Raw genomic sequence first — 27,171 nt, 5'->3', positions numbered from 1 at the left:
AAAAGGAAAACAGAATGCAGAATGTGGTGCTGCAGTTACAGAGAAAGTGCAGTGCAATGTAGGCAAACAGACAAACAAAGGACAAGAGCTACGACAAAAGTGATTGAAAAATTAGGAATTCATACTTTAATGCACAAGGGATCCCTTCAAGAATCTGCTAACAGTAGCTGTCCTTGAGTCTGGTGCCTTATGCTCTCAGGCTTTTATATCTTCTGCCCAACAGGAGGGGGAGAAGAGAAAATGAGTAGGGTTGGAAGTGTATTTGACCATGTTTGCAGCAGGAAGTGTAAACAGAGTAAATAGAGGGGAGGCTGATTTACATAATGGACTTGGCCGTGTTCACAACCCTCTGCAACTTCTTGCAGACTTGGGCAGAGCAACTGCCATATGAAGGTGATAAATCCATCAAATAATAACACATATGGAAGAAACTTTCCATAGTGTAGGTAGAAACATTTATGCAAATTTATCAATTTCAGCTGTTTGTATGAAGCAATGTCTGATGTACACTCAGTGGCCACTTTATTAGGTACACCTGCTCTTTAACACAAATATTTAATCAGTCAATCATGTGGCAGCAACTCGATACAGAAAAGCAAGCAGATATGATCAAGAGGTTCAGTTGTTGTTCAGACCAAACATCAGAATGGGGAAGAAATGTGATCTAAATGATTTTGACAATGGCTTGATTGTTGGTGCCAGATGTGGTGGTCTGCATATCTCAGATACTGCTGGCCTGGGACTTTCACATACAGCAACCTCTAGATGTTACAGAGAATGGTATGAAAAAGAAGAAACAGCCAGTGAGAGGTAGTTCTGGGGGCAAAACCACCTTGTTAATGAAGGAGGTCAGAGAATTGTCAGACTGGTTCAAGCTAACAGGCGTCTATGCAGAAGAACATCTCTAAATGCACATGTTGAACCTTGAAGTGGATGGGCTACAGCAGCAGAAGACCATGAACAGGAGGTATCTAATAAAATGCCTACTGAGTGTATATTGATGGGGCAATAATTAGCATACTGGCCAGCGTAACAAGGAGATCTTCCATGTGTCCTATAGCTATTTAGGCAAGATCTTTTTATAAATATTTAACAGTAAATTCTGTTCAAATTCTTCTAGAAAAGATGGCAGCTTTGGCAGTGTATTACAGAGTCAGTAGTGCATTGGTGTGTCAATCTGGATTTTTGTCATGTCTCTAAAGCAAGACTTGAATCTGTGATCGAAGTCCTATAGATAGTTCAAAGTTGATTTATTATCAAAGTACATATATATTGCCATATACTCCCTTGAGATTTATTTTCCCGCAGCCATTTACAGGAAAAAACACAACAGAATTTCACAAATAACTTTGCATAAGACTGATGAACAACCAATGTGCAAAAAAATACAACTTGTGCAAATAAAAAATGGAGAACATGAGTTTAACATGAGAACAAAGAGTAGTTGTGAATATGAACCACAAACTTTAGTGTTCTTTGGGCATTAGTAAACCTTTTCAGAGATTCAAATAAAGATATTTTTTCTCTAAAGTTGGCAAGCTGATTTCAAGAAAGGAATACTCTCTACTCTATTGCATCAAGTTTGAGGCAAATTATAACCCCAAAAACTAAATTAAACAAAACCAATAGAAATCCAACTTGCTGGAGGATTTTAATAATTCATTTTTAAAATATTTACTTGCTTTGTTCTGTGTTCTACTCTAAGCCACAAGCAAAAGCCAAAATGGTATTAATCTGCAAATACTAGTCAGATTTACAGTTGAAGATTACACATAAAAAAATGGAATCTAACAGTGTACAGTCTTAAGATTTTTAGGATAATGCCTCTCAGCAGATTCTAATATACATTAGATTACAAGAAACAAACCAAACGCAGACATCAGGGTATGGTGCATAATAATATTTAGTTGGCATTCTTCTGGAGAACTCCTAAATAAGTTATTTTTCGACCCAACTTTTTTTTTCAAATTATGTACTTGGCAAACTGGATGTAGGAAAAACATTTACATGGTGAAGAGGGCCAAAAATCAAGGGTTTTAAGGTATGAAAGTCACTAAAAAATGAATTGCACAATTCAGGTGGGACATCTTTACAAACAGAATGACTTAAATATGGAACCTGCTATCACATTGGTACTTGGAGGAGTTACTAGAGCCACCCAAAGGAAAGCCAAGTAAAATGCTTGAGAATGGGGACAGAAAGACAGGCTAAACGGACTTGCAAAGGAAAAATTCAGAAGCTGCTAACTGTACAAACTACATGTTTAATTCAATATATATGGCCAAACTCATTGTTTTTTTTTAAAAAAGAGTGGTAAGCAGAAACTTGAAGAGAAAAGACATTTGTACTTTCTTAGGATTGCTGTATGCTTTTCATCACATACCTGTAATTGTTATACTCTCGCTCTTTTAATTGATCAATGTGCCTTTTCTTCAGCAGCAGTTTTTGCTTCTCTACAATCAAAAGTGGGCGACAAATTCTACCTGCATCTGTATAAATCCGAATTTCACGTTCGCGGATATCTCTCACCATGGATACCTTTAGAAGAAAAATTCTGTTAGTAAATTAGCAAACAAAATCTCACAATCTTCTAAGTGTTTCTATTAAATCACATTCTCATTATATATCATTTGTTTTCATGCACAAGTTTATAGCATCACACAAAAGATCACTTCCACAGCATCTTTTGTGCAATGTTTTTCTTCTCTCTTTTTGCCTATATTTCATCCTTGTGCGTCACCTTTGCTTGTGTGCAGCTTTGTAAGCTCCAGACTATTTTAATATATAACTCTAAGTAACAAGGGTAACCTAGATATGTCTATGGTCAAAAAAGGAGCTAGGAAAACTTAGATAAAATGGAAATATGGAGAAAGGACAGGATAACAAAGGTCAGGTAAGAGACTAGAAACATTTATTCATTGCAAATTAAAAGCATCAGGTGCAAAAACTAAAAGGGAAAGTACACTAACATTAGAAACTGCATTTGATTTAAACTCTACCAATAAAGATGTGAGAATGTTGACATGACAATTTTGAGCAATAAAAAGCTTGTTCTTCAGCAAGGATAATGCATACAACATCTCCATATCACTGGGAATAGAGACAAGCTCAGAAAAGGCTTCATCTGGAATTTCGTCACTGGTAAATTAATTTGTCTGAAATCCGGCAATTATCCGAAGGTACACACACAAAATGCTGGAGGAACTCAGCAGGCCAGGTTGTACCTATGGAAAAGAATACAGTTGATGTTTCAGGCTGAGATCCTTCATCAGGAGGATTCCAAGGTGGTACGAGTACAGACTACTTTCTTATTCAATTCTTGAGACCAACAGACAGGAAGTAAATTGGCAAAAAAAATCAGAAAGAAAATATTTATCTTCATGAAAGGACAACTAAAGAATCTTAAATTAATAATCAAATCTTTCATTGGGAGTGAGCCACTGTTTGAAGTAGCAAGAGTGACATCTTGCAGGGTGGGAACCATTTACAAACTTTTCAGCAGCAGTGAATTATTGTTTGAGCCAAGAAGGGGGTGTAAGCAGAGCGACAACTTTTGGAGTGGGGCAGTGTTAAGAGTGGTCCGGCTTTGGCTCAACAGACTTGGGCAAAATAGACGTAGGCTCTAAGTGAGCTTCCAGTAAGTTTTTTTTTCTGTCAGTATATAACTAGTGGGTTGAAAATGGGTCCAGTTAGTTGTATGCTCCTTGTGCGAGACGTGGGAACTTTGGGAGTCTCCCTGATAACTACATCTGCATCAAGTGCGCCAAACTGCAGCTCCTTAGAGAACATATTAATGAACTGGAGCTGCTGCTCAATAACCTTCAGCTTATAGGAGGATGAGAAGGTGATAGACAGGAGCCACAAGGAGGTAGTCACCCCTAAGCTGTAGGACGCAGGTACCTGGGTAATTGTCAGGAAAGGGAAAGGAAATAGGCAGCCAGTGCAGGGTATCCCTGTGGCCATTCCCCTCAAAAATAAGTAAACCACTTTACATAATGTTGGTGGGGGGGGGGGGGGCAGGTCCTTCCAGGGAGAAGTATCAGCAAGCATGTCTCTGGCACGGAGTCTGGGTCTGTGGCTCAGAAGGGAAGGGAGGCAAAGGGAGAGCTGTAGTGATAGGGGATTCATTGGTTAGGGAACAGAAATGAGGTTCTGTGGATAAGAAGGAGATTCTTGAGTCAGGGACATCTCAGACAGAGTTCACAGCTTTCTTAAGTGGGAGAGTGAGCAGCCAGAGACTGTGATCTGCATCAGAACCATTGACATGGGTGAGAGGGGTGATGAGGTTCTGCAAAGTGAGTTCAGGGAGTTAGGTGCTAAGTTAAAGGACAGGACCTCCAGTGTTGTGATCTCATGATTGCTACCTGTGCCATGTTTTAGTGAGGTCAGTAATAGGAAGATCATACAGTTCAACAACTGGCTGAGGAGTTGGTGCAGGAGGAAGGGCTTCAGATTTTGAGATCATTGGGTTCTCTTCCAGTGAAGATGGGACCTGTACAGAAAAACAGTTTTCACCTGAATTTGGGGGTGGGGGGGGGGGGGGGAAGAAGAACATATCCTAGTGGGAAGGTTTACTACTGGGGACTAAAGTTGCAGGGAGATGAGAACAAGAGTGCCAGAAAGGATGGAAGAGTGATTGTGAACAAAGATGCTGTTAAGCCTACATACTATCAACACTGACGCACTTCTGGGGTGTGTGCTTAGCCCACTGCTCTACTCTCTCTACACCCATGACCATGCTAGGCTTAGCTCAAATACCATCTACAAATTTGCTGATGATACAACCAGTGTTGGTAGAATCTCAGATGGAGATGAGAGGGCATACAGGAGCAACATATACAAACTAGTGGAGTGGTGTCACAGCAACAACCTTGCACTCAACGTCAGTAGACGAAGGAGCTGATTGTGGACTTCAGGAAGGGTAAGACGTAGGAACACATCCAATCCTCATAGAGGGATCAGAAGTGGAGAGAATGAGCAGTTTCAAAATCCTGGGTGTCAAGATCTTTGAAAACCTAACCTGGTCCCAACATGTAGATGCAGCTATAGAGAAGACAACACAACGACTATACTTCATTAGGAGTTTGAAGAGATTTGGTATGTCAACAAAAATGCTCAAAAACTTCTTCAGATGTACTGTGGAGAGCATTGTGACAGGCTGCATCACTATCTGGTATGGAGGGTGAGGGGCTACTGCACAGGGCCGAAAGAAGCTGCAGAGGGTTGTAAATTTAGTCAGCTCCATCTTGGGTACAAGCCTTCAAAGTACCCAAGACAGCTTCAAGGAGCGGTGTCTCAGAAAGGCAGTGTGCATTATCAAGGACCCCCTACACTCAGGGCATACCCCTTTCTCGTTGTTACCATCAGGTAGGAGGTAGAGAAGCCCCATGGGAGGTTGGTCAATAAAGTTTAGTTACAGACTAGATGGGCTGAAGGGCCTGTTTCTGTGCTCTAGCATCATATGATTCTATTACAGCTGCAAAGCGAGCTTGTGATTCAAGTTTTCTGTAATGGAAGCCACTGGAAAAAATCATCTATGATTTTAAATGTTACATGAGATTCTACCAGTCTAGTCCAGTACCATGAAATTGTTGTGAATGGATGTAGAAAAAATTTCCAAGTTTAAAAATAAACTGTTTTAACAAATTTTAAAATTTAATCCCCAATTTTTTTTTTTTGTTTTCAAAAAGAGAATGACATGGGTTAATTAAGAAGCAGTGAAGCATATTTTCCCATATCCTATTCCAAACTCTTTTAGGTACATGGACAACCTTAATGCCGAATAAAACTGCTTTTATAATAATTGGATAGCACGCCAGCAATGAAGAGATGTATCAGGTTTGATTTTATGAATGAGGGTGTAATTAGCCTCCATGATACAATTAAAGTAAAAGATCTAATCTCTGAGTAGAAAAAGATATTTGGAGTACCTCAGATACAATGATGTCCATCTGACGTCTAAGCTTCCTTAGCGTAGTCATCAACTGGTCAGGATCTTTATGTATACCAACCCAACAACCATTGACAAAAATCTTTGTAGCACTAAGGGAAATAAAAATGGAGAACATCTTCTAAGAAATATATTTAATGCCTCAGGCAAATATTTTGTAAGTCCATGAGCTGATTCATATGTGAATCATTGCAGGATATCAAGTTACTCCAAGGCTAACCATGCCCTCACACAATGCTATGCAAACATTTACATTTCTATTCTTCAGAGTTAATGGTTACTATTGCAGTTATTTTTTCTAAATATATGGGTGCCACAGTAGCGTGATGCTATTATAGCTCAGGTCATTGGCGTTTGGAATTGAATTCCGAGGCCATTAGTAAGGAGACTGTATGTCCTCCCCATGGAACATGTGGGTTTTCTCCTATTTTCTCCCACTGTCAAAAGACGTACTGGTTAGTAGGTTAATTCATCACTGTAAACTGACCCGTTATTAAGCTAGGGTTAAATCGGGGTTTGCTGAAGTGGCTCAGCTCAAACAGTACACAAGGGCCTATTCCACATTGGACCTCTTAATAAAAAAGACAATCTGTTACCCTCACTTACTCCGCAATAGCAGCAGGAGAAATTTCTTCAAGATTTTCCATACTCCACTCCTCCAAGAACTCCAAAATGGGTGAGGGCTGAGACCCAACAGAAATGTAAGCCATTAAAGCCAGATTTTTCACTAGTCCAACAGCATGACCCTGAAACAACACAATAAGATGTTATATTTAAACTTACAACTGCACATTTCATTATTTGACTAGAATATCAATGCAACCAGCTCAGAAGAGTTGTACATCCCAGTCAAAAAGTACAAGAAAAAATTAAGAGAAATACAGGTTTTATTTTCAATGCAACTAAAACAGTTAGAATTATATTATCCATCATCTCCTCAAGCCACAGGTTAGAAGAAAGCACTTAAATATTCCTTTAACATCCATAGGTAACACAAAGGGCCACAATGTACTGGTCTCCACTCACAACCAGGAACTGCTGCCTGTTGTCCAGTAATACGCACACCCACCTGGGCTCAGGAACGTAGAGTCAGGCAACATCTCTGGAGGTGAAAGGATAGTTAACATTCCAGAGTGAGATCCTCCATCAGGAACCGATGCAGGGCCTCGATCTGAAACACCTACCATACTGTTGTCTCCAGAGATGCTGTCTGACCCGCTGAGTTCCTCCAGCAGTTTATTTTTCAGTCCTGATTCCAGTCATTATGTTCCCTTCTCAGTATAACTAATAACTGTCATTAATTTTATATGCCATGCTCATTTGAATACCAGTCTTATTTAGGTGATATCTCTGCTTTGCTCACATGCCCCCTAGCGTCTCTCAGACATCTTTCGACTCAACACACCACCAATGGATGTACAAAACTGATGAAAATGACAATTTTTATTTCCATTGACTATAATGCTTGAACTTACCTCTGGTGTCTCAGCAGGGCAAATCATACCCCAGAGTGTATTATGAAGCTGTCTAGGTTTTGCCAGCTTCCCATCTCTTCCAATTGGAGAGTTAAGACGACGAAGATGAGAGAGGGTTGAAGCAAAAGTCAAACGGTTCAACACCTATTTGCAATTGAATAGTCAAATAATCAATCCAAGGTTGTATTTTAGAAATTGCACACTTCATCAAGTCCTGAGACCTGTTTTTTTTTTTACTGTACATTCAGAAAAAAATTCATTTTATACGTTTGTACATATATGAAAGATTTTTGTTAAAACAATGCTTGAAGATATGCATTAATATTTTCAGGATCTTTTGATAATTGCTTGTATAAGAGACAACAGAAGCTAAAGTAAATTTTTGGTTACCGCTTCTTGTTTTAGATATGTCCAACAAATGGAGGTTGGCGGAAAAGAGATTTAGACAAAATGCCAGAAAACACACACAAAATGCTGGAGGAACTCAGCATTTATGGAAAAATAAAAAGAGTACAGTCAACATTTCAGGCCGTGACCCTTCAGCATGACGTATTTTCCATAGATGCTGCCTGGCTTGCTGAGTTCCTCCAGCATTTTGTGTGCACTGCTTGGATTTCCAGCAACTGCAGATTTTCTCCTGTTTGTAACCGAACAAAAGGCCATACTGAAGTGTGGGTACAAGCTAATTTTGTTTTAAGTACCAGGAATGTACAAATAGGATGAATCCAATACAGTTTTTTTTGAGAGGGGTACGTGCACGAGGTCAATTCTAAAATAAGACTACAGTCTCCTATAATTTAGCCAGCAACCGTCTGCATGACTCATCCTCACCATTGCCACATGAAGCACCATTTTCCAGAACTCTACATTGAATGGCAGGCTCGAATATTTGTAAGTTCTTTTGGCACTTGTTTTTCACCAGATGTGGCCATCTCTGCTTTAGTTACGTACTCATCTCAATGACCAAAGAGGAGACAAATTTATGGAATCAAATCAACACAGACCTGTGTAAAGTGGACTGATATACAAGATGATCCTAAAAATTGAGCATTACTAAAATTACCACAATCTTACTCCGGTTGCATTCACTATCACAGGAAACATTTATCAGCTTACCATCAAAACATTATCTGAAGAATATTTATATATAGGAAAAGAATGCATGTTTCCGTAAAAGAATTTTACCTGAGATACACCAGCTCTGGCTTGATGAGCCTTCTTTTGATCTCCCCAATTTCCTGTTGCAAGTGAATATTTCAGCCCATCAGAAATAATCCGTGTTTTGATTGCTAATTCCAGGTTAAAATCTTTCCCTCTGTCTATAAACTTCTGAGAGTATATCCGGACTTCTTTCAGTAGGTTCTTAAACATTCTGAAGATGACAATTTGAACCATAATTTTACTTTGCTTGTAGATGCGTTTATTACAAAAAGGTGTTTATCAGCCACTATATAATATTTTAAGAATGTTAATCCCCCAGAACAAAATGGGTTTGTTTTGGAAGGTACAATAGTTAAAAGACTAGAAATTTTATCAAGTTCTACAAGGTATTCCACACATATGTAGAACAAAAAGATGGCCAGTGAGGGTGGAACCATCAGGGATAGTAAAAGAAACATGACTGGAATCAGAGATTGGGCAGGTCCTTACTGCAGCGGTCCCCAACTACCGGGCCGCAAAGCATGCGCTACCGGGCCGCGAGGAAACGGTATGATTTGGCGATATGAGTCAGCGGCACCTTTGCTCATTCGCTGTCACGCACCGTTGAGCCATTACGCATGCGAGGTCATTAACAGCGCGTCATCCATGTCAGTGCGGGAAGGAGATCAACTCCTCGTGCTTGCAAATGACAGCAGGCTGAAAAGTATGTTTGACGTAACATCTCTGCCGGCATTCTGGATCAAAGTCAAGGCTAAATATCCTGAGATAGCCACGAAAGCACTGAAAATGTTGCTTCCATTTCCAACATATCTCTGCAATGAATGCAACGAAAACTAAATCGTGGAACAGACTGGACATAGGGAACCCCCTTCGAGTGTCGTTGTCTCCCATCACCCCTCGATGGGACCGTCTTGCTGCAGGAAAACAAGCCCAGGGCTCCCACTGATTGGTGTGTTGCAACGATTTTATATATTCATACGGGGAAAATATGTGCTGTGTGTTTAATATCCAAACGTTACTTAAAATGCTATGATGCTATTGACTTACTTATATAACCATATAATAACTACAGCACGGAAACAGGCCATCTCGGTCCTTCTAGTCCATGCCGAATGCTACTCTCACCTAGTCCCGCCGACCTGCACTCAGCCCATAACCCTCCATTCCTTTCCTGTCCATATACCTATCCAATTTTTCTTTAAATGATTAATATCGAACCTGCTTCTGCCACTTCTACTGGAAGTTCGTTCAACACTTACTTCAAGCTCCCCTGATAATTGACTTATCTCTATATTCATGCGAGGAAAATATGCGGTGTGTTTAATATTAAATTCGTTAGATAAACCCTTTTAGAAACGAAATTGAGTGTATTAGCCACTTATCACCTATATTCCGGTCGTGATTAACACTCCCCCCCCCACCCCCCCCCCCCCCCCCCCCCCCCCCGGAACAGCATCGCCAAAAAGGATTTGCAGGGGAAAAAAATCGGCAGGTCACGACGCACATGCGCACTGGTTCCCGCGCAAGGCTTCATGGTCATTGTAGTCTTTCTTGGGGTAAACACAACGTATTTGACTGCTACTCTTGTCCATTGGCAACACCACCACCCCCCCCAACCCTGGGTCGGCCAGTCTGCAAGAATATTGTCAATATTAAATCGGTCCGCAGTGCAAAAAAGGTTGGGGACCCCTGCCTTATTGAATACATCCTATCCTCGTTATATGCGTCTTCAGACAATGCAGATTCACAGTTATGTGAGGAATCTATTTCTACCAACGTCTCTTTATATGCCTCCAAAACTCATGGTTATGCAAGGAGCCCCCTGACATTCGCCTGTAAAATGTCTTGTTACAATTTTGAATTTATTGTTCCTCAATGATTGCAAGCTGTCCAGGCCCTGAGTGAGCAATGCAGCCCCAAACCATGATGTTCCTTCCACCATGCTTCACAGTTGGGATGAGGTTTTGGTGTTGGTGTGCAATGCCCTTTTTCCTCCAAACATAGCAATGTCTATCAAAGGTTCAACTTTTGACTCATCTGTCCACAGAACATTGTCCCAGAAGCATTGTGGAACATCCAGGTGGTCCTTTGCAACTTGAGATGTGCAGCAGCGTTTTTTTTTTTGGAGAGCAGTGGTTTCCATCATGGTATCCTTCCAAGAACATCATTCTTGTTCAGTGTTTTTCTTGTAGTGGACACATGAAGAGACTTTAGCAAGTTCTAGAGATTTCTGCAGGTCTTTTGCTGTTACCCTGTGGTTCTTTTTCACCTTCTTCAGCATTGAACGTTGTGCTCTTGGTGTGATCTTTGCAGGTTGCCAAGATGGGTGGAATGGCAACAGTACTAAATCTCCTCCATTTGTAGACAATTTTATTTTACTGTGGACTGATGAACATTCAGGTCTTTAGAAATACTTTTTGCAGCCTTTCCTAGCTTCATACATCTCTACAATAATTCTTCTAAGGTCCTCTGAAAGTTGTTTTGATTGAGGCACAGTGCACATAAACAGACCTTTCTTGAGAACAGCGCAGGCTCTGTCAGTAACCTGACTTTTTGTGTCTCTTTTTTTTTTTAAAATAGGGCATGGACCTCTACAACCCACACCTCCAGTCTCATCTCATTGGATGGAAAACAGGACTTCCAACAGTTTTTGTAGAAAGCATTGCCCCAGAAGATGAGAAACTGTTTTGAACTTAGACTGTGATTGTTTAAATGGTATACTCATTACTGACAAGAAGTAATTCTTATTAGTTTAGGTAGATCGTGATTTAGATGAAGATAAGACCAGATTTTATGAGCAATTAATACAGAAAACCAGGTATGCAGTGGTGTCTATAGGGTGATGTGTTGGGGCAACGGCATTAACACGGGTGATGCCAATAGGTTCAATAAACTGATTAGAAAGGCTTGCTCTATTATAGGAGTCAAACTGGACACACTGGAGGCAATGGCAGAACAAAGGACCCTACGAAAGATCCTAGCATTTTTGGACAACGCTTCTCACCCTCTGTATGCCACCGTGGCTTTTAGTAATAGACCAAGATAACTGCACTGCCCAAAGTATGCTACGAGGTCATTCCTACTCTCGGCATTAGGCTCTATAATGAGTCAACCTATAGACTGTTTAAGGTAACTTTATTTTTTTTAATTCTTTCTTACTTCTCTTCTAATATTTGTATATCTGTGCACTTGTAATGCTACTGTGACACTGTAATTTCCTTTGGGATCAATAAAGTATCTAGTCTAGGGGCTCCCAACCTTTTTATGCTATGAATCAATACCATTAAGCAAGAGGTCCATGGACCCCAGGTTAAAGGCTCAGCACAACATCGTGTGCCCAAGTGCCAGTCAGTACTGTTACATTCTACAAAGAACTCAATGTACCCTGTATACATGTCCACTTCCAGTTTTAACAGAGGATTAGGAAAGAGGAACCTGGTATCAATGTGCTTGCAGAAGCAGTCGTCCTTCAAATACTTCCATGACCAGTTTTATAACTTTTAATCCACAGAAAGCCTGATTTCCCAGTTCTCACATATATCAGCAGGTGAAAAGGTAGATGAATGATTTAACCCACCTTAAATATACTCAATGAATCTGACTTCCCACTGTCAAGTGTACAGATTTCTGAAGATTCACAATTCAAAAAGGAAAAAAAAATCTCTTTAATTTATCTCGAATACATGACCATTCTTTTCAAAAATTGCTCCCTACTTCCAGATATCCCCAGTGGGTGTGTAACCACTCAGTATCCACCCTGTCAATTCCCCTTAGACTTTGGAAAGCTTCAATAAGGTCACCTGTCAATCAAATCTGCTACACTTCCATGAGTATGGATATAAATTGCTCAACCTTTATTCCTATATAACTTCTTCAGCCCAGGGAGCAAGCTAGTGAACATTTCTATCCAACAAGCATCTAGCCTGCAGTTAAAAGCAGGAAGCATTGCGGTCATTTCTGCAGATGTTTTTGGCATATTAAAAGAAATTCTTTATAAACTATAGTCTGCTCTTTTCCCTACACAGCCTCCCAATAGCAAGATAGGAGGAAAAATGGTAAAAAAAACATTAGGACACCAAGTCTGGTTTAACTGTATACAACAAAATAGAACTATACTGCAAATCTTTCCTTACCCTCTGAAGAGGAAAGCAAGCAATGGTCCAGCCAAATCCAGTCTTTTGTTCCCATAGTGATCTCTGTCATCCAATTCTCTTCGGCCTAAAGCAGCTAACAGCAATCTATGCACCATGTAACTGAATCAAAGAAAATTTGAATTTGTTTTTGAACAATAATGGCTTACAACAATTATTATGACACAGAAACGCAAAGAATGTAAATCGCACATCCTTTTTACAAAGTTAAATGTACACAAAATGTACAGCATCTTTACATAGTCTCCTCTCAAGCATTACTTTAATTTCTGAAAAGAGCACCAATTTGAGTTCCTAAACCCAATTAAAAGCACATTTGCTGAGAGGGATTCAAAGTAATGTTTCAGGACAATGGCCCTTCATCAGAACCAGAAAAATGAAAATGGTTGCTTACTTTCCAGTTTTGATGAAAGATCACTGACCAGAAACATAAAACTGTTTTTCTCTTAGAGGCCTCTTAACGTCACAATCATCTGCAGAACATTGATTTTATTTCAGATTTCCACTGTCTGCAGTTATCTACTTTTCAATTGAAAGTACAATTGCACATCTCAAGCCTCCTTTGTAACTTCAGCCTTGCAATTCTAACCACCTATCCTAAGCATTCAATGGCATTATTTATCACCAAGTACCCCACTATCAATATCCCCAGGCATCATTGTCATCATTGACTAGAAACTCAACTGGACCAGCCATTTAAATACCATAGCTATAAGAGTCAAGAAACTGGGCATCCTTCAGTGAGCTACTCACCTCCTGGCATTCAGAGGCCTTTCTATTGTAGACAAAGCACAAATCAGAACCATGATGAAATACTTTCCACTTGCCTAAATGAACACACCATCCACAATAATCAGCTCTCAATATTCAACACCATACAGGACAAAGCAGCCTGTCTGATAAAGACACACTACAAATTCATTTCATCCTCCACCCTAATGCACAGTGGCTGCAATATGTACCATCTACAAAATACATTGCTGGTCCTTCATTAGCACATACTGAGAAAAGTACCACCACCAGGAAGACTGTAGTGGTTCAAGATGGTGGCTCATTACCATCTTCAATACTTATTAGAGATGGTCAATAAATGCTGGCCTTGCTGATGATGCCTTGTTCACGAATAAATTGAACATAAAAGCACTACACCCAGGACTAATGCACCTCCATTGATGTATCAGATTATCAGTTGGAACACACTTGTTAACTGTGAATCCACATTAATGATCAACTTTCTCTGAACAACACGAATGAATAATGCTTTCTAGCCAGTCACTTATCCAACTTTACCAAAAATCATCTTTTTTTTTAAATGCACAATAATTCTCTGACATGCTTAATAAACATACCCCAAGAAATAAGCTTTTTTGGTCTCACAGAAGTCACTGACTCCAACATGTGGAAGTACTTCTTTCTGCAGAATTTCTTTTGCATATTTAATTCTCTTCTCTTTTGTTACACCAGGTTTTGCACCTCTTGAACCAATGAAATTCAATGCAACGTTTTGTTCCTGGATAACAAATGCTTCATCCAGAGAAGGTTTCACCTGCAATAAAAACTCTAGAATTATAATCATGAGGAAGTAAAAACTACATATGCCTGGTTATAACTACTTAAAGCAACTAAACCTAGATAAGCTTTTAACAAGACTAATTTTTTTTAATATATAGATATTTTTATTGAAGCAAAAAACGAGACTACTTTTAACAGCTGGAGAGACAGCTAACAGGAGGAAATAGACCCCAACGGGGCTGTTATGGGCTAGCTACCCATAACAGCAGGCTCCGTCACCTTGTCAGGGCATAAGAGCCACCCTCACCTGGCTTCAGAAAGTTTAAAAAGTATACCCCCAGAGTCTGCGAGAGTGGGGGTGCAAGAAGACTCTTTGACTGACCTCCCGGTAACAAACCTTGGCATGGACACGACAATGAATCAAGAAAATGGCAATACTCTTGAGAAAGCAGCAGCTGGATATGTTCTTCAGACCTGCAGGTGTGGCTAGACTAAAGTAACATCAACTCGTGGACTAAAAATTCATCAAGGACGGAAGAAGTGCTTGAAAATCTCCAACCCAGGGCCCCGCATTGACCAGATTCTGTTAAGAGGAAGATCAAATCAGTCGGATGAAACTCAGTGGCAGGAAGAAACCCACAGTCCACAGAGTATCAGCACCCTACGGGATGTGGAAGAAGTTTCAGGCACAAGCAGCAGTCCAAAACACAGCCAGGCACATCGTAAAGTGGAGAACATGCAAGGACGTAAGCCTTTGGTGAAATGGCCAAAGTGTAACAGCAAGGAGTGGGAAACCATCAATGAAGATGTGAGCCTGATCTTAAGTGGAATCAAGGGATCAGCAGAAAAGAAGTTGGAGAGGATGGGTGACCTGATCTACAGCTACAGAAAGGAGAAATTTGAAGTGAAGGAATGCGTCAGCAGGAAAGATATGTCGTCTCACCCCAAATCCCGTCGTCTCCAGGAAAACCAACGACTTGTTAGAGAAGAGGCCTGAGGAAGTTGTGGAAAAAAGCAACAGCGATTCAAAGGAGGACATCTTCAACCTCCTTCAAGAAGACCTAAAACAGAAGCTCTCGAAGCTGCGCAGAGCATAGAATTTAAGGAAACAATGCAAAAAGAAGGAAAAAACAAGAACAGACTTCTACAAAGATCCCTTTAAATAAGTGAAAGGCATTTTCACAAAAGAGAAAAGCGGATACTTGAAAGTATCAAAAGAGGAGGTTGAAAGACATCTCAGAATCATCCACACTGATAAGCGAAAAAATGAACCAATATTTGTCCCAGCTGGCACCCCACCAATCTCACCCCCACAACATCAATTTAGCATCAGCCCTCCCAAGCTGAGCGAGGTGAAAGAGGCAGTGAAGAAGGCAAGATCAGCATCAGCGCCAGGCCCTAACGGTGTTCCGTATTGTGTCTACAAAAACACCCTGGATGTTCTGAAATTCCTTTGGAAAAACATGAGGGTTGCGTGGGAAAAGCAAATTATCCCCAATGCCTGGAGAAGAGTGGGGGGAGGGGGGGGGTTCTGATCCCAAAAGGAAAGAATTCGTCCACCATCGAGCAGTTTCGCCAAATAAACCTTCTGAACATAGAGGGCAAGATCTTTTTCAGCCTGTTGGTGCAAAGACTTACAAAGTATCTGAAACAAAATCATTTCATTGATATGTCAATCCAAAAGGCTGGAATAGCGGGCTTCTCGGGATGCCTTGAACATGCCAGTGTCATATGGCATCAAATCCAGATGGCTAAGAAAGAAAGAAAGGATCTGCATGTCTTGTTCCTTGACCTGGCCAACGCCTATGGATCAGTTCTTCATTCCCTACTGTGGGCTGCTTTTAAATTCTTTCAGGTGCCTGCAACAATAACAAATCTGGTAAAACACTATGTCCAGGATCTGCAAGTCTGTCTCACAACATCAGACTTCATCACAGCGTGGCAACCACTGGAAGTAGGCATCATGGCAGGGTGCACCATCTCCCCACTGGCCTTCACTATGCCAATGGAGCTCATTCCTCGTTGCGGGAGAAAAAGGGCTACAGATTGGTCAATGGTTACCACCGATACGAGCCTATATGGACGATATAACGATACTGACGACAACTGCCCCCTGCACCAAAAGACTTCTGGAAAAGCTTCATCAAAATAGCACATGGGCGAGGATGAAAATCAAGCCCAGCAAGTGCAGAAGCATCTCCATTGTCAAAAGTCAAGTCACGGATAAAAGATTTCATATTGACAGAACACCTGTCCCAACTGTTTCAGAAATGCCAGTGAAGAGCTTGGGCTGATGGTATGATGCTAAGCTCAAGGACACTGAGCAGTTTGAACAACTCAAAAAGGATACCATCATGTACATAGCTCACATCAACAAGACCTTGCTGCCAGGAAAACTCAAGCTGTGGTGCTTCCAGTTCAGCATTCTCCCAAGACTCATGTGGCCTTTAACAGTGTATGAAATCCCCATCAGCAAGGTTGAAAAGTTTGAAAGAATGATCAGCACACATGTAAAACAGTGGCTTGGACTTCCACGATGCTTAAGTCCTGTTGGACTGTACGGGAACGGCAAATTGGAATTACCAATTGCAAGTCTCGTGGAAGAATTCAAATGCACCAAAGCAAGGTTGGTCATGACCCTCACTGAATCTGAAGATACTGTTATTCGAACAGCGGCCCCCCATGTGGCAACGGCGAGGAAGTGGACCACATCTGAAGCTGGTCAGAGTGCTAAGTCTGCTCTTCGCTTCAGGGATGTGGTTGGCCAAGTCCAACATGGCTCCTCAATGGCACAAGGCAACATCAGTGCAGAAGAGACAACTCGTGGTGGAGGAGTTGAGAAGACAGGAGGAGGCAGAGCAACAAACCAGGGCCGTCTCAATGACCAAGCAGGGCCACTGGACTAACTGGGAGAGCCTGGAAAAGAGGAAACTTAGCTGGCGTGACATCTAAGAGATGGAGGGATCTCGGCTAAGTTTTGTCATCAGAGCCACTACCCACACACTAGAACCTGAACCAGTGGTGGGGAGAAGACCCCGCTTGCTCTCTTTGTCAAGCACCTGGATCACTAAGGCACATTTTAACAGGATATACCACGACCCTCACCCAGGGGTGGTACATTTGGCGGCGTAACCAAGTTCTCAGACAGCTGGCATCAATCTTGGAACAGAGGCGAATCACCACAAATGCTCTCCCACAAACATCGGCAGGAAATGTCCACATCACGCGATTTGTAACAGCAGGCCAACCTCCAGAGCACCATATAACATCAAAAGATGTAAGCATTCTGCAGGTTGTTCGGGGTTGGAAAATGGACGTGGACTTGGAAAAAAAGCTTGTGTTTCCCCTAGACATTGCGGCTACAACACTCCGGCCAGACATGGTCCGGTGGTCCACAACAGCCAAGCTGGCATATGTTGTGGAATTGACAGTACCATTGGAAGATGGTGTCGAAGAAGCTTATGAGAGGAAAAAGACAAAGTACTCTGAACTGGCAACTGAAACTGCCCAGAATGGCTGGAAGACCAAGATTTTCCCTGTAGAAGTGGGATGCAGGGGATTCGTTGCTACATCTACGACCAGTCTTTCGAAGAAGATAGGGGTGAGGGGTTACTCCCTCCAACAAGCAATCAAGTCCTTGTCAAATGCAGCAACTGGATTTGGATTAAAAGGAAAGACAACAACTGGGCTGCAAGATGAAGACAGGAGGGTATGGAACTGAGGGGGGTGTATCTGGGACGCCAGGTAGCACCGTTGAGCCCTCTGGAGACGCCGTGGGCTTATCAACGAAATGTCAAAGAAGGAGGGTGCCCACTTGATGACCCCAATGACGTACCTACCCTCCCTCCTTGTCACCACTCCAAGCCCACTGCCAACATCGAGAGTGCCAACTTAACACAGGGATTGAAACATCAAGTCCTAGTAGCTCTACTATGTACATTACCTGTTAGCTAAGTGGCAAAAAAGTATCAAAGATAAGCTGATAGGCATGTGAGAGAAAATGTGTTAGAGGGTTGCAAGGAAGTAAGAGGATAATGGGAATGATTTGTTGGGAACCAACATAAACCTGATGGGCCAAATGACCGCGTCCCATGCAGTTATTATTAGTAAGGTAAGGTACCTGAATGTCAAAGTGGCAGGGGGGAATTTACAGCTAATTCTTTCAATAATATAGCAGGCTCAAGAGGGAAACTGAAATGTTATTTATCATATGTAGCACCCAAACAATGTACTGGAAAAATACTAAAAATGGGAAAAGGAAGAAAATATAGCTTCACTTTCAAGAGCTAAATAGCTATTTATTCACAAGTTTGGATTTTAGTAGACCAACATGGCACTAACTGAAAATTAATTCAAAATTCTAAAAGTAGAAACTAAACAAAAACACATTCCATCAAGCAAATTAAGATGAACTACAGAAGAATCTAAAAAAAATTTTCATTAAATTGAAACTCACCATTTCCATCATTTCTGGATCATCAAAATCATAAATAATGTGTTCCAGAATGTCTCTATCAGACACAAATCCTAAAGCTCGAAACACAATAATTATGGGAACTTCTTGTCTGATATATGGTAGAGTGGCAACTATTCTTTGGCCTATTGCACTTTTTCGTACACCCTGAAGAGAAAACCACACGTAATTAAGGATAGAAGTAAAATTTGTTGTAGACTTAATGTTAAATGAATGCCAAATAAGTTAACCACCATTCTCATAAACAAGATCAGTGTTCAAAGAAAATGAAAAGCATTAAAGTGAATGCAAAGTCCTACTTGTCCTCCTCTTGCTAGCATGCTGACCCAGATGGTACTTGTGGGACGAGATGAGTTTTCTAGACAGGATCGACACTCTCCTGTGTATGCATATTTAGAGTCTTTCTTTGCAAACACATATACTGTGTTTGTTGCCATTTTTTCTTGTGCAATCAGAACCTAGAAAAATTTCAAAGTAGAACATAGAACAGTACAGCATAGGAACAGGTCTTTCGGCTTACCACATTTGCACCAAACAAGATGCACATCTAAACTAATCCCAACTGTGTACACAGTCCATATCCTCTGTTCTTTGCTTATTCATGTGTCTGTCTAATGAATACTGAACATTGCTATCTTTTCTGGTTCTTCCACCATGACCTATCACTGTTTTAAAAAAAAACTTGCCCTGGGCAACTCCTTTAAACTTGCTCCTTCCTACGCAAAAGAATGGCTCCTAGTACTTGTCATTTCAATCCTTTGAAAAAGACCTGCCTGTCTATCTTATTCTCAATTTTATTTTGTTAAATTGCCCCTCAGCCTCTGACCATTCAGGGAAAATAATCCAAGTTCGTTCAACCTCTTCCATGAATAACATTGTTTCCCAGTTCTCAGCTTTTATCAGGAGGAATAAACGATTACCCAATAATCATAAAAGAGTTTCACATTATATAAAAATTAATTACAAAAGCACTGTAATTAGCTTTCTAATTAAAACTTCTGCAGATATTAACCTAACTAGCACATACTGAACATCTGATAACAATTTCTACTTCTCTGTATATTTAGACTTCATATCATGTTCCATACCAGGGGTAGGCAACCTTAAGCACAAATTATTTTCCAGCATACGTTATTCATTAATTTAAGGCAAAACATAACTAGATGTATTTAAATGGATAATTCCCATATTTTAAGTTTTCTATGGCATTTATCTGGCCCACCGTCCACTCATTAATACGCAATCTGGCCCACAGAGGCAAGAAGGTTGCCGACCCCTGTTCCATACCTTTTCTGATCCATTGATGATGAAATAACCACCAGGGTCTAGTGGGCATTCATTGAGCTCACAGAGATCACGATCTGTCAAGCCACTAAGAAGACAATAGGTGGACCGAAGCATTATAGGAATTTTTCCAATAAATGTCTTCTGATGCTGTGTTTGTATTTGCTCCTCTCCCTCCTTAATCACTGTCTTTGTTATATCCACATAGAGAGGAGCCGAATACCTGTAAAGCAAGACAATGAAATATACCCAAATCCTTATTTTCATTCATAAAGTTGAAATAAAATTAAATTTGTGTCCATATACCCTCCCAGGAAACTTACGTAAGGTTTCGCAGTCTAGCTTCATTTGGCATCATTGGAGATGGTGCTCCATCCCTTTCCCAATGAGTTGGTTTGGACAAATAAATCTGCTCAAATTTTAATAAAAATCTGGGCTGGAACAAAGGGAAAAAACACGTAAAACAAAAATGCAACTGAACAGCTAAAAATAGAACTGAATTTTCTGGTGGGAGAGTAAGTGGGGACTGTTACCGGTTCTTCCACTTCCCCACTTGTATGTTGAGCTTCAGCTTGGAGATCTATTGGTGGAGCATCTTCCACAATTCTCTGTACCGACATTTGTATGAATTCATCAAATGAGTCCAACTGCTGTCGAACCAAACCCTTTTCATCAAAATAGGAACTGAGAAACAAATATTCAAGAACATTCCATGATAAGTACTGTATCTTGTAAAGCATACTTGCATTATAAGGACCAAACTATTAGGTCCTAACTCACTAGAGGCCAAATAATTAGGCAAAACTCAATCCTCCCCAGTCTAAGACACCTCATCAAAAACTTCCCCTTTTGAGTTTATCTAAATAGGCACAGTCTCCTCATTCAACACACATAAAAGTTGCTGGTGAACGCAGCAGGCCAGGCAGCATCTCTAGGAAGAGGTACAGTCGACGTTTTGGGCTGAGACCCTTCGTCAGGACTAACTGAAAGAACAGCTAGTAAGAGATTTGAAAGTGGGAGGGGGAAGGGGAGATCCAAAACGATAGGAGAAGACAGGAGGGGGAGGGATGGAGCCAAGAGCTGGACAGGTGATTGGCAAAAGGGATACCAGAGGATTATGGGACAGGAGGCCTAGGGAGAAAGAAAGGGGGGGGGGGGGGGGAGAAGACCAGAGGTGCTGCCTGGCCTGCTGCATTCACCAGCAACTTTTATGTGTGTTGCTTGAAATTCCAGCATCTGCAGATTTCCTCGTGTTTACAGTCTTCTCATTTATATTTTGGTTATTTAGAGATACAGCATGGAACAGGCCCTTCTGGCCCATGAGCTTTGCTGCCCAATAACCCACCTATTTAAACACTAGCCTAATCACAGGACCAATTAACCTACTAACTGGTATGTCTTTGGACTGTAGGAGAAATCTGGAGCACCCTGAGGAAACCCATACGGTCAAAGGGAGAACATACAAACTCCTTACAGACAGCACTGGAAAAGAGCACCAACCTGCAATAGCATCCAAAAGGAATGATTAAAAGATGCATTGCAGAGACAAGACTATGATTTTTTTTAATGTATTCCCAGTAGATAATATGGATTTTAGAAAACAAAACTTTGTAAGGTTATTGTCTTTCTCTCCAGGCAGCAACATCAGTGATTCTCTACCTAAATACAACAGGCAATCTCTTTACTTTCCGCTCCACAAATGATTTCCCCAACAGCTGTCTAACATAACCAAATCTTTTCCTGATCAAAGTGCTCCTATACCTCAAGGAATATACCACAAAGCCCAAAGGGTTCATGCAATAATTCAAAGCATTTAAGATGTTAAAAAAGATAGGATCACAAGTTCAGAAATCTTGTGCTCAAAGAACTGTTGTTTTCATAAACATCAAGACATCTCCATTTCCAAAATGAAACTGACAAGTAGTCTATTTTAGTAGGTGAAAGACTTCAATCTCTTTTAAAGAACATAAAGGAATTTTTTCAGGGGAACATATTATCTACTTCAAATTCTGGTCAAGCATGATTGCAGCTTCCTTCAAATGCTGTCAAATTAGTAGACACAAGAGGTACTGCAGATGCTTGAAATCCACAGCAATACACACAATGCGCTAGAGGAGCTCAGCAAATCAGAGAGCATCCATGGATGGGAATAAACAGTCAATATTTCAGGTCCAAGACGCTTCATCAGGACTAGAAAGAAAGGATGACGAATAAGGTGGGGGGGAGGGGGAGATGAAGTATATATAAGGTGACAGGTGATATGTGAAACCAGGAGAAGGGAAGGGGATGAAGTAAGGAGCTGGGAGGTTGTACTCCATCTAGGTAGCCTCTAACCTGATGGCATGAACATAGATTTCTCAAACTCTGATAATTACCCCACCTCTCCTTCACCATTCCTCATTCTTGCTTCCCTCTCACACCTTCTCTTCTTATCTCCCCATCACCTCCCTCCAGTGCTTTCCCCCTCCTCCTTTCCTTTCTTCCATGATCTTCTATCTTTTATTAGATTCCCCCTTCTCCAGACCTTTCTCTCTTCCACCCACCAACTTCCCAGCCCTTTATTTTACCCCCTCTTCTGGTTTCAACTATCAACTACTACCTTGTACTTCCTCCTCGTCTCCTCTATCCACCTTATTCTGACTTCTTCCCCCTTCCTTTCAGGCTTGGCCCAAAACGTTAACTGTTTATTCCCAACCATGGATGCTGCCTGGCCTGCTAAGCACCTCCAACACATTGTGTGCATTGCAGTCCAATTAGTGTCAATCATTCTGAAGGGTAATACCTTTAGCATCAGACCACAGCAAGCGAGAGGTGGAAGGATCAAAAAGTTTGAGGAGAAAGGGACAATAGCAATTAAACGTAAAGAGTGCTGGATCTAGCAGTTCTAACTGCTGGCCCTCTGAAGCCTGGGAAACCCATCCATCTGAGGTTATATTTAACTTGAAGGTTAAATTTGAGCCCATCTGAGAGCAGGTTAGTATCAGATTTAATATGTAAAATACCACAAATACAGGATTAGAAACATTAATTCCCCTTTTCTTGATTTCATCTGTGAGCATAGATCAGTATATGGAACTTCAATGCCATTAAAGAGACAAGGGCAAGAATGGTTGCTGCATGTTTTTGTGTTTGGATGTTTCAAAAGGAACAGGGACAGAGGTTAAAGAGCTGTGGAAGTAGCATTGTTAATTAGGGATAGTATTATAGCTGCTGAAATGTCCATTTCACCAGTGACAGGGGCCTTGACAAATATGAGGACAGTGTAGAACAAACTATATGCTCAAACATGTTGAGTTCCAGAAAGAGGAAGTGCTATAACTTTCAAAAAAAAAATAAGGACACGTAATTCTCCAGGGCCGGATGGGATAAACCTCATCTTACGACAGGAAGCAAGGGAAGAGATTGTTGCACCTTTGCAGATGACCTTTACATCCTCACTGGCCAAAGGAATAGTATCAGAAGATTGGAAGACGTCAGATGTTGGTCCTTTGTTTAAGCAAAGGAAGAGGGACAACCCTGAGAATTATACAGTTGCAAGAAAAAGTTTGTGAACACTTTGAAATTACCTGGTTTGCTGCATTAATTACTCATAAAATGTGGTCTGATCTTCATCTAAGTCTCAATAATAGACAAACACAATCTGCCTAAACTAATAACACATAAACAATTGTACTCATCAATACTAAGTACACCATTTACACAATAACAGTCTAGGTTCAAAAGAAGTATGTGAACCTCTGGGGTAATGCCTTCTACAAAAGCTACTTGGAGTCAGGTGTTCCAATCAATGAGATGAGATAGGAGGTGTGGGTTGTAGAGGTGCCCTGCCCTATAAAAAAGAGACACAGTCAGGCTACTGACAGAGCCTGCTCTTCTCAAGAAATACCTATTTATGTGCACCATGCCTCAATCAAAACAACTTTCAGGGGACGTTAGAAGAATTATTGTAGAAATGCATGAAGCTAGAAAAGGCTACAAAAGCATTTCTAAAGACCCGAACGTTCATCAGTCCATAGTAAGAGAAATTGTCTACAAATGGAGGAAACTCAGTACTGTTGCCACTCTCCCTAGGGTGTCCTGCAAAGATCACACCAAAAGCACAATGTGAAATACTGAAGGAGGTGAAAAAGAACCCCAGAGTAACAGCAAAAGACCCGCAGAAAACTCTAGAACTTGCTAAAGTCATTGTTCATGCGCCCACCATAAGAAAAACACTTAGATGAACATCAGACCACATTTTATGAGTAACTAATGCAGAAAACGAGGTAATTGCAAAGGGTTCGCAAACTTTTTCCAGCAACTGTATATAGGGTAAATGTAAGCAGGCTTTTCTCCACTGAGGTTGGGCGAGACGACAATGAAAGGTCATGGGCAAAGGTGAAAGGTGAAATGCTTAAAGGAAACATGAGGAACCTCTTCACTCAAGTGTATGAAACAAGCTGCCAGCAGAATTGGTGGATGTGGGCTCAATTTCAACATTTGAGAAGTTAAGATAAATATATTGATAGGAGGGATATGAAGGCTACGGTCCAGATGCATGTTGATGGGACTAGGCAGAATAATAATAGTTTAATATGGACTAAGTGAGCCAAAGCGCCTGTGTGTGCTGTGTGCTCTATAACACAAAGGTTGCTGGAGCTGTGGATAGGTTAGAAGGTTGTCCTAAGTCACAAGAGGACATTGACAGGATGCAGACCAAGGCTGAAAAGTGGCAGACGGAGATCAATCCAGAAAAGTGTGAAATGATGCACTTTGGAAGGTCAGACTTGAAGGCAGAGTACAAGATTAAAGGCAAGATTCTTAACAATGTGGAGGAACGGCAAGATCTTGGGTTAGACCACACTTGGAATATAGTTTTCAGTCTGGTTGTTTTACTATAGGAAGTATGTAGAAGTTTTAGAGAGGGTGCAGAAGAGATTTTCTATGTGGCTTCAATTAGAGAGCATTCTTTATGAAGAAAGGTTGAGCAGGTTAGGGCTTTTCTTTATGGAGCAGAGGATGAAAGTTGACTTGATAGAGATATACAAGATAATAGGAGGTATAGAGTGCACAGCCAACACCTTTTTCCCCAGGATGGAAATTTCAAGGTTACTGAAGGAAAGTAGGAAAGTCGGGGGGAGGGGGGGCGGTGTCAGAAGTAGGTTCTGTTCCCCACCCCGCAGAGAATGGTAAGTGCATGGAATGCACTGACGGGGGTGGATGGAAAGGATGAATACATTAGGGAGACTAAAGAGACTCTTGGATTGATCTTGGAGTAGGTTAAAAACATCTTGGCCTGAAAGGACTGTCCCATGCTAGACTTCAAGCTACCAAGCCAGTCATTAATAACGAAAACTCTAGATTTATGGTGGACACTGTAAATCTGCAAATATTTAGAACAACCTGCATATTGTAATAACATAACTACCATATACAAAAATACAGCATCTATCTACAAAATTGGAAACACCAATTCCCATTTTCTCCTGTCTTATTGATTTAAGGTAATACAAGCAATGAAAATCGAAGTCTGTGAATAACCTTCATTTTCTGAACTTCACGACTTTAAATTAGCTTAAAATGAAAATTATTCTTTTCTAACTTTTCTTGTCCAAGTTCAAGTGAACATATCTTTACCTGATAACAATCCAACAGGCCTCCTGCCACAAATCAGGAGTGATTTCATCATCATCCTCATCATATTGGGTATCTAAAAATCAAGCAGAAACAATGAGCAGGATTTGTTAAATCATGCTTTATTAATGTAAAGCTTTCAAGAAAAAAACATAAAACAATTCCTATTATAATTTCAGAGGTAACATATGGTTCAGAGGTAAATACAAAATGTTACATTTTGCTAATTCTGAGAGATAGGAGAAATAGTATGCGTGATACGCCAGGCAACCTGCCCAACATTGCTTCTGTCCCACTAGCTCAGGAAAGCAGCCAGCATAATAAAAGACCCTCCCAACCTGGTAATTCATTGGTGGAATATACAGTAGCTTGAAATCTACCACAGGGCTCAAGGGCTTCTTTCCCACTATTCTAAAGCTCTTGAACGGAACTCTTGTACAATAAAGGAAAACTCCTGATCTCATAACCCATCTTGTCATGGTTCCTGCACCTTACCTACCTACCTGCACTGCAGTTTCTCTGTAACATTATCTTCTGCATTCTGTTATTGTTTGTATTACCTTGATGTACTTGTGTTTGGAATGATCTGTCTGAATGTCATGTTTAACAAAATTTTCCTGTACCTCAGTACCAGGACAATCATAAACCAATTAAAATGAAGAAATAAAAAGGTGGACAATATAATGGAAATGATAGGGTTGAAGTGGAAAGTGAAAGATGTGCTTGGTGGTGGTATCCTGTTGGAGGTGGTGGTATGCTTTTGGAGATGGTGGAAGTTACTGAGAATTATGTGCAGGACGCAGAGGCTGGTGGGGTGCTAGGTGAGGACAAGAGGAACCCTATCCTTAGCGGGGTGGCAGGAGGATGGGGTGTGGATAGACATGCACAAAATGGAAGAGACACAGTTGAGGGCAGCGTTGATGGTGGAGGGAAGCCCCATTCTTTGAAGGAGGATGACATCTCCTTCATCCTGGAACGAAAAGCCTTATCCTGAGAGCAGATGTGGTGGAGACGGAGGAAATGAGAGAAGGGAATGGCATTTTTATATGTAAAGGGTGGGAAGAGGTACGGTCAAGGTAGCTGTGAGGGTCAGTTGGTTTATAATAGACATCAGTAGATAAGCTGATGGAGACAGACAGAGAGATCAAGAAAGGGGAGGGCGATGTCAGAAATGGACCAGGTAAATTTGAGGGCAAGGTGCAAGCTAGAGGCAAAGCTGATGAAGTCGACAAGCTCCGCATGGGTGCAGGAAACAGTGCCAATGCAATCACCCCACCAGGGATAGGGTTCCTCTTGTCCTCACCTACTACCCATCAGCCTCTGTGCCCAACACATGATTCTCTGTAACTTCCACCATCTCCAACGGGATCCTACCACCATGCACATCTTCCCTTCCCTACTCCCCCAACTTTCTGCTTTCCACAGGATTGCACTCCATGTGACTCCCTTGCCCATTCGTCTCTCCCCACTGATCTCCCTCCTGGCACTTTCCCTTGCAAGCAGGACAAGTGCTACATTCACCCCTACATCTCCTCCCTCACCACCATTCAG

At 41.1% G+C, this 27,171-nt stretch overlaps 1 protein-coding gene across 1 annotated transcript in view; it reads right to left on the bottom strand.

Moving 5' to 3' along the window:
- Window positions 1-27,171, bottom strand: part of polr2b (RNA polymerase II subunit B) — a 54,233-nt gene that overhangs the window by 18,343 nt on the left and 8,719 nt on the right. The window contains exons 2-14 of the mRNA XM_072256318.1: window positions 25,624-25,696; window positions 20,541-20,691; window positions 20,331-20,443; window positions 20,011-20,230; window positions 19,023-19,181; window positions 18,706-18,870; window positions 14,087-14,283; window positions 12,720-12,839; window positions 8,611-8,797; window positions 7,426-7,569; window positions 6,557-6,696; window positions 5,931-6,042; window positions 2,384-2,538 (exon numbers count right to left, since the gene is read on the bottom strand). Coding sequence (XP_072112419.1) covers window positions 2,384-2,538; window positions 5,931-6,042; window positions 6,557-6,696; window positions 7,426-7,569; window positions 8,611-8,797; window positions 12,720-12,839; window positions 14,087-14,283; window positions 18,706-18,870; window positions 19,023-19,181; window positions 20,011-20,230; window positions 20,331-20,443; window positions 20,541-20,691; window positions 25,624-25,696 — 1,936 coding nt within the window. The remainder of the gene's footprint in view (window positions 1-2,383; window positions 2,539-5,930; window positions 6,043-6,556; window positions 6,697-7,425; window positions 7,570-8,610; window positions 8,798-12,719; window positions 12,840-14,086; window positions 14,284-18,705; window positions 18,871-19,022; window positions 19,182-20,010; window positions 20,231-20,330; window positions 20,444-20,540; window positions 20,692-25,623; window positions 25,697-27,171) is intronic.

Source organism: Mobula birostris, chromosome 4 (genome assembly GCF_030028105.1).
Source record: "Mobula birostris isolate sMobBir1 chromosome 4, sMobBir1.hap1, whole genome shotgun sequence".
Lineage (NCBI taxonomy): Eukaryota > Metazoa > Chordata > Chondrichthyes > Myliobatiformes > Myliobatidae > Mobula > Mobula birostris.
This window is presented reverse-complemented; position numbering and strand designations above follow the sequence as displayed.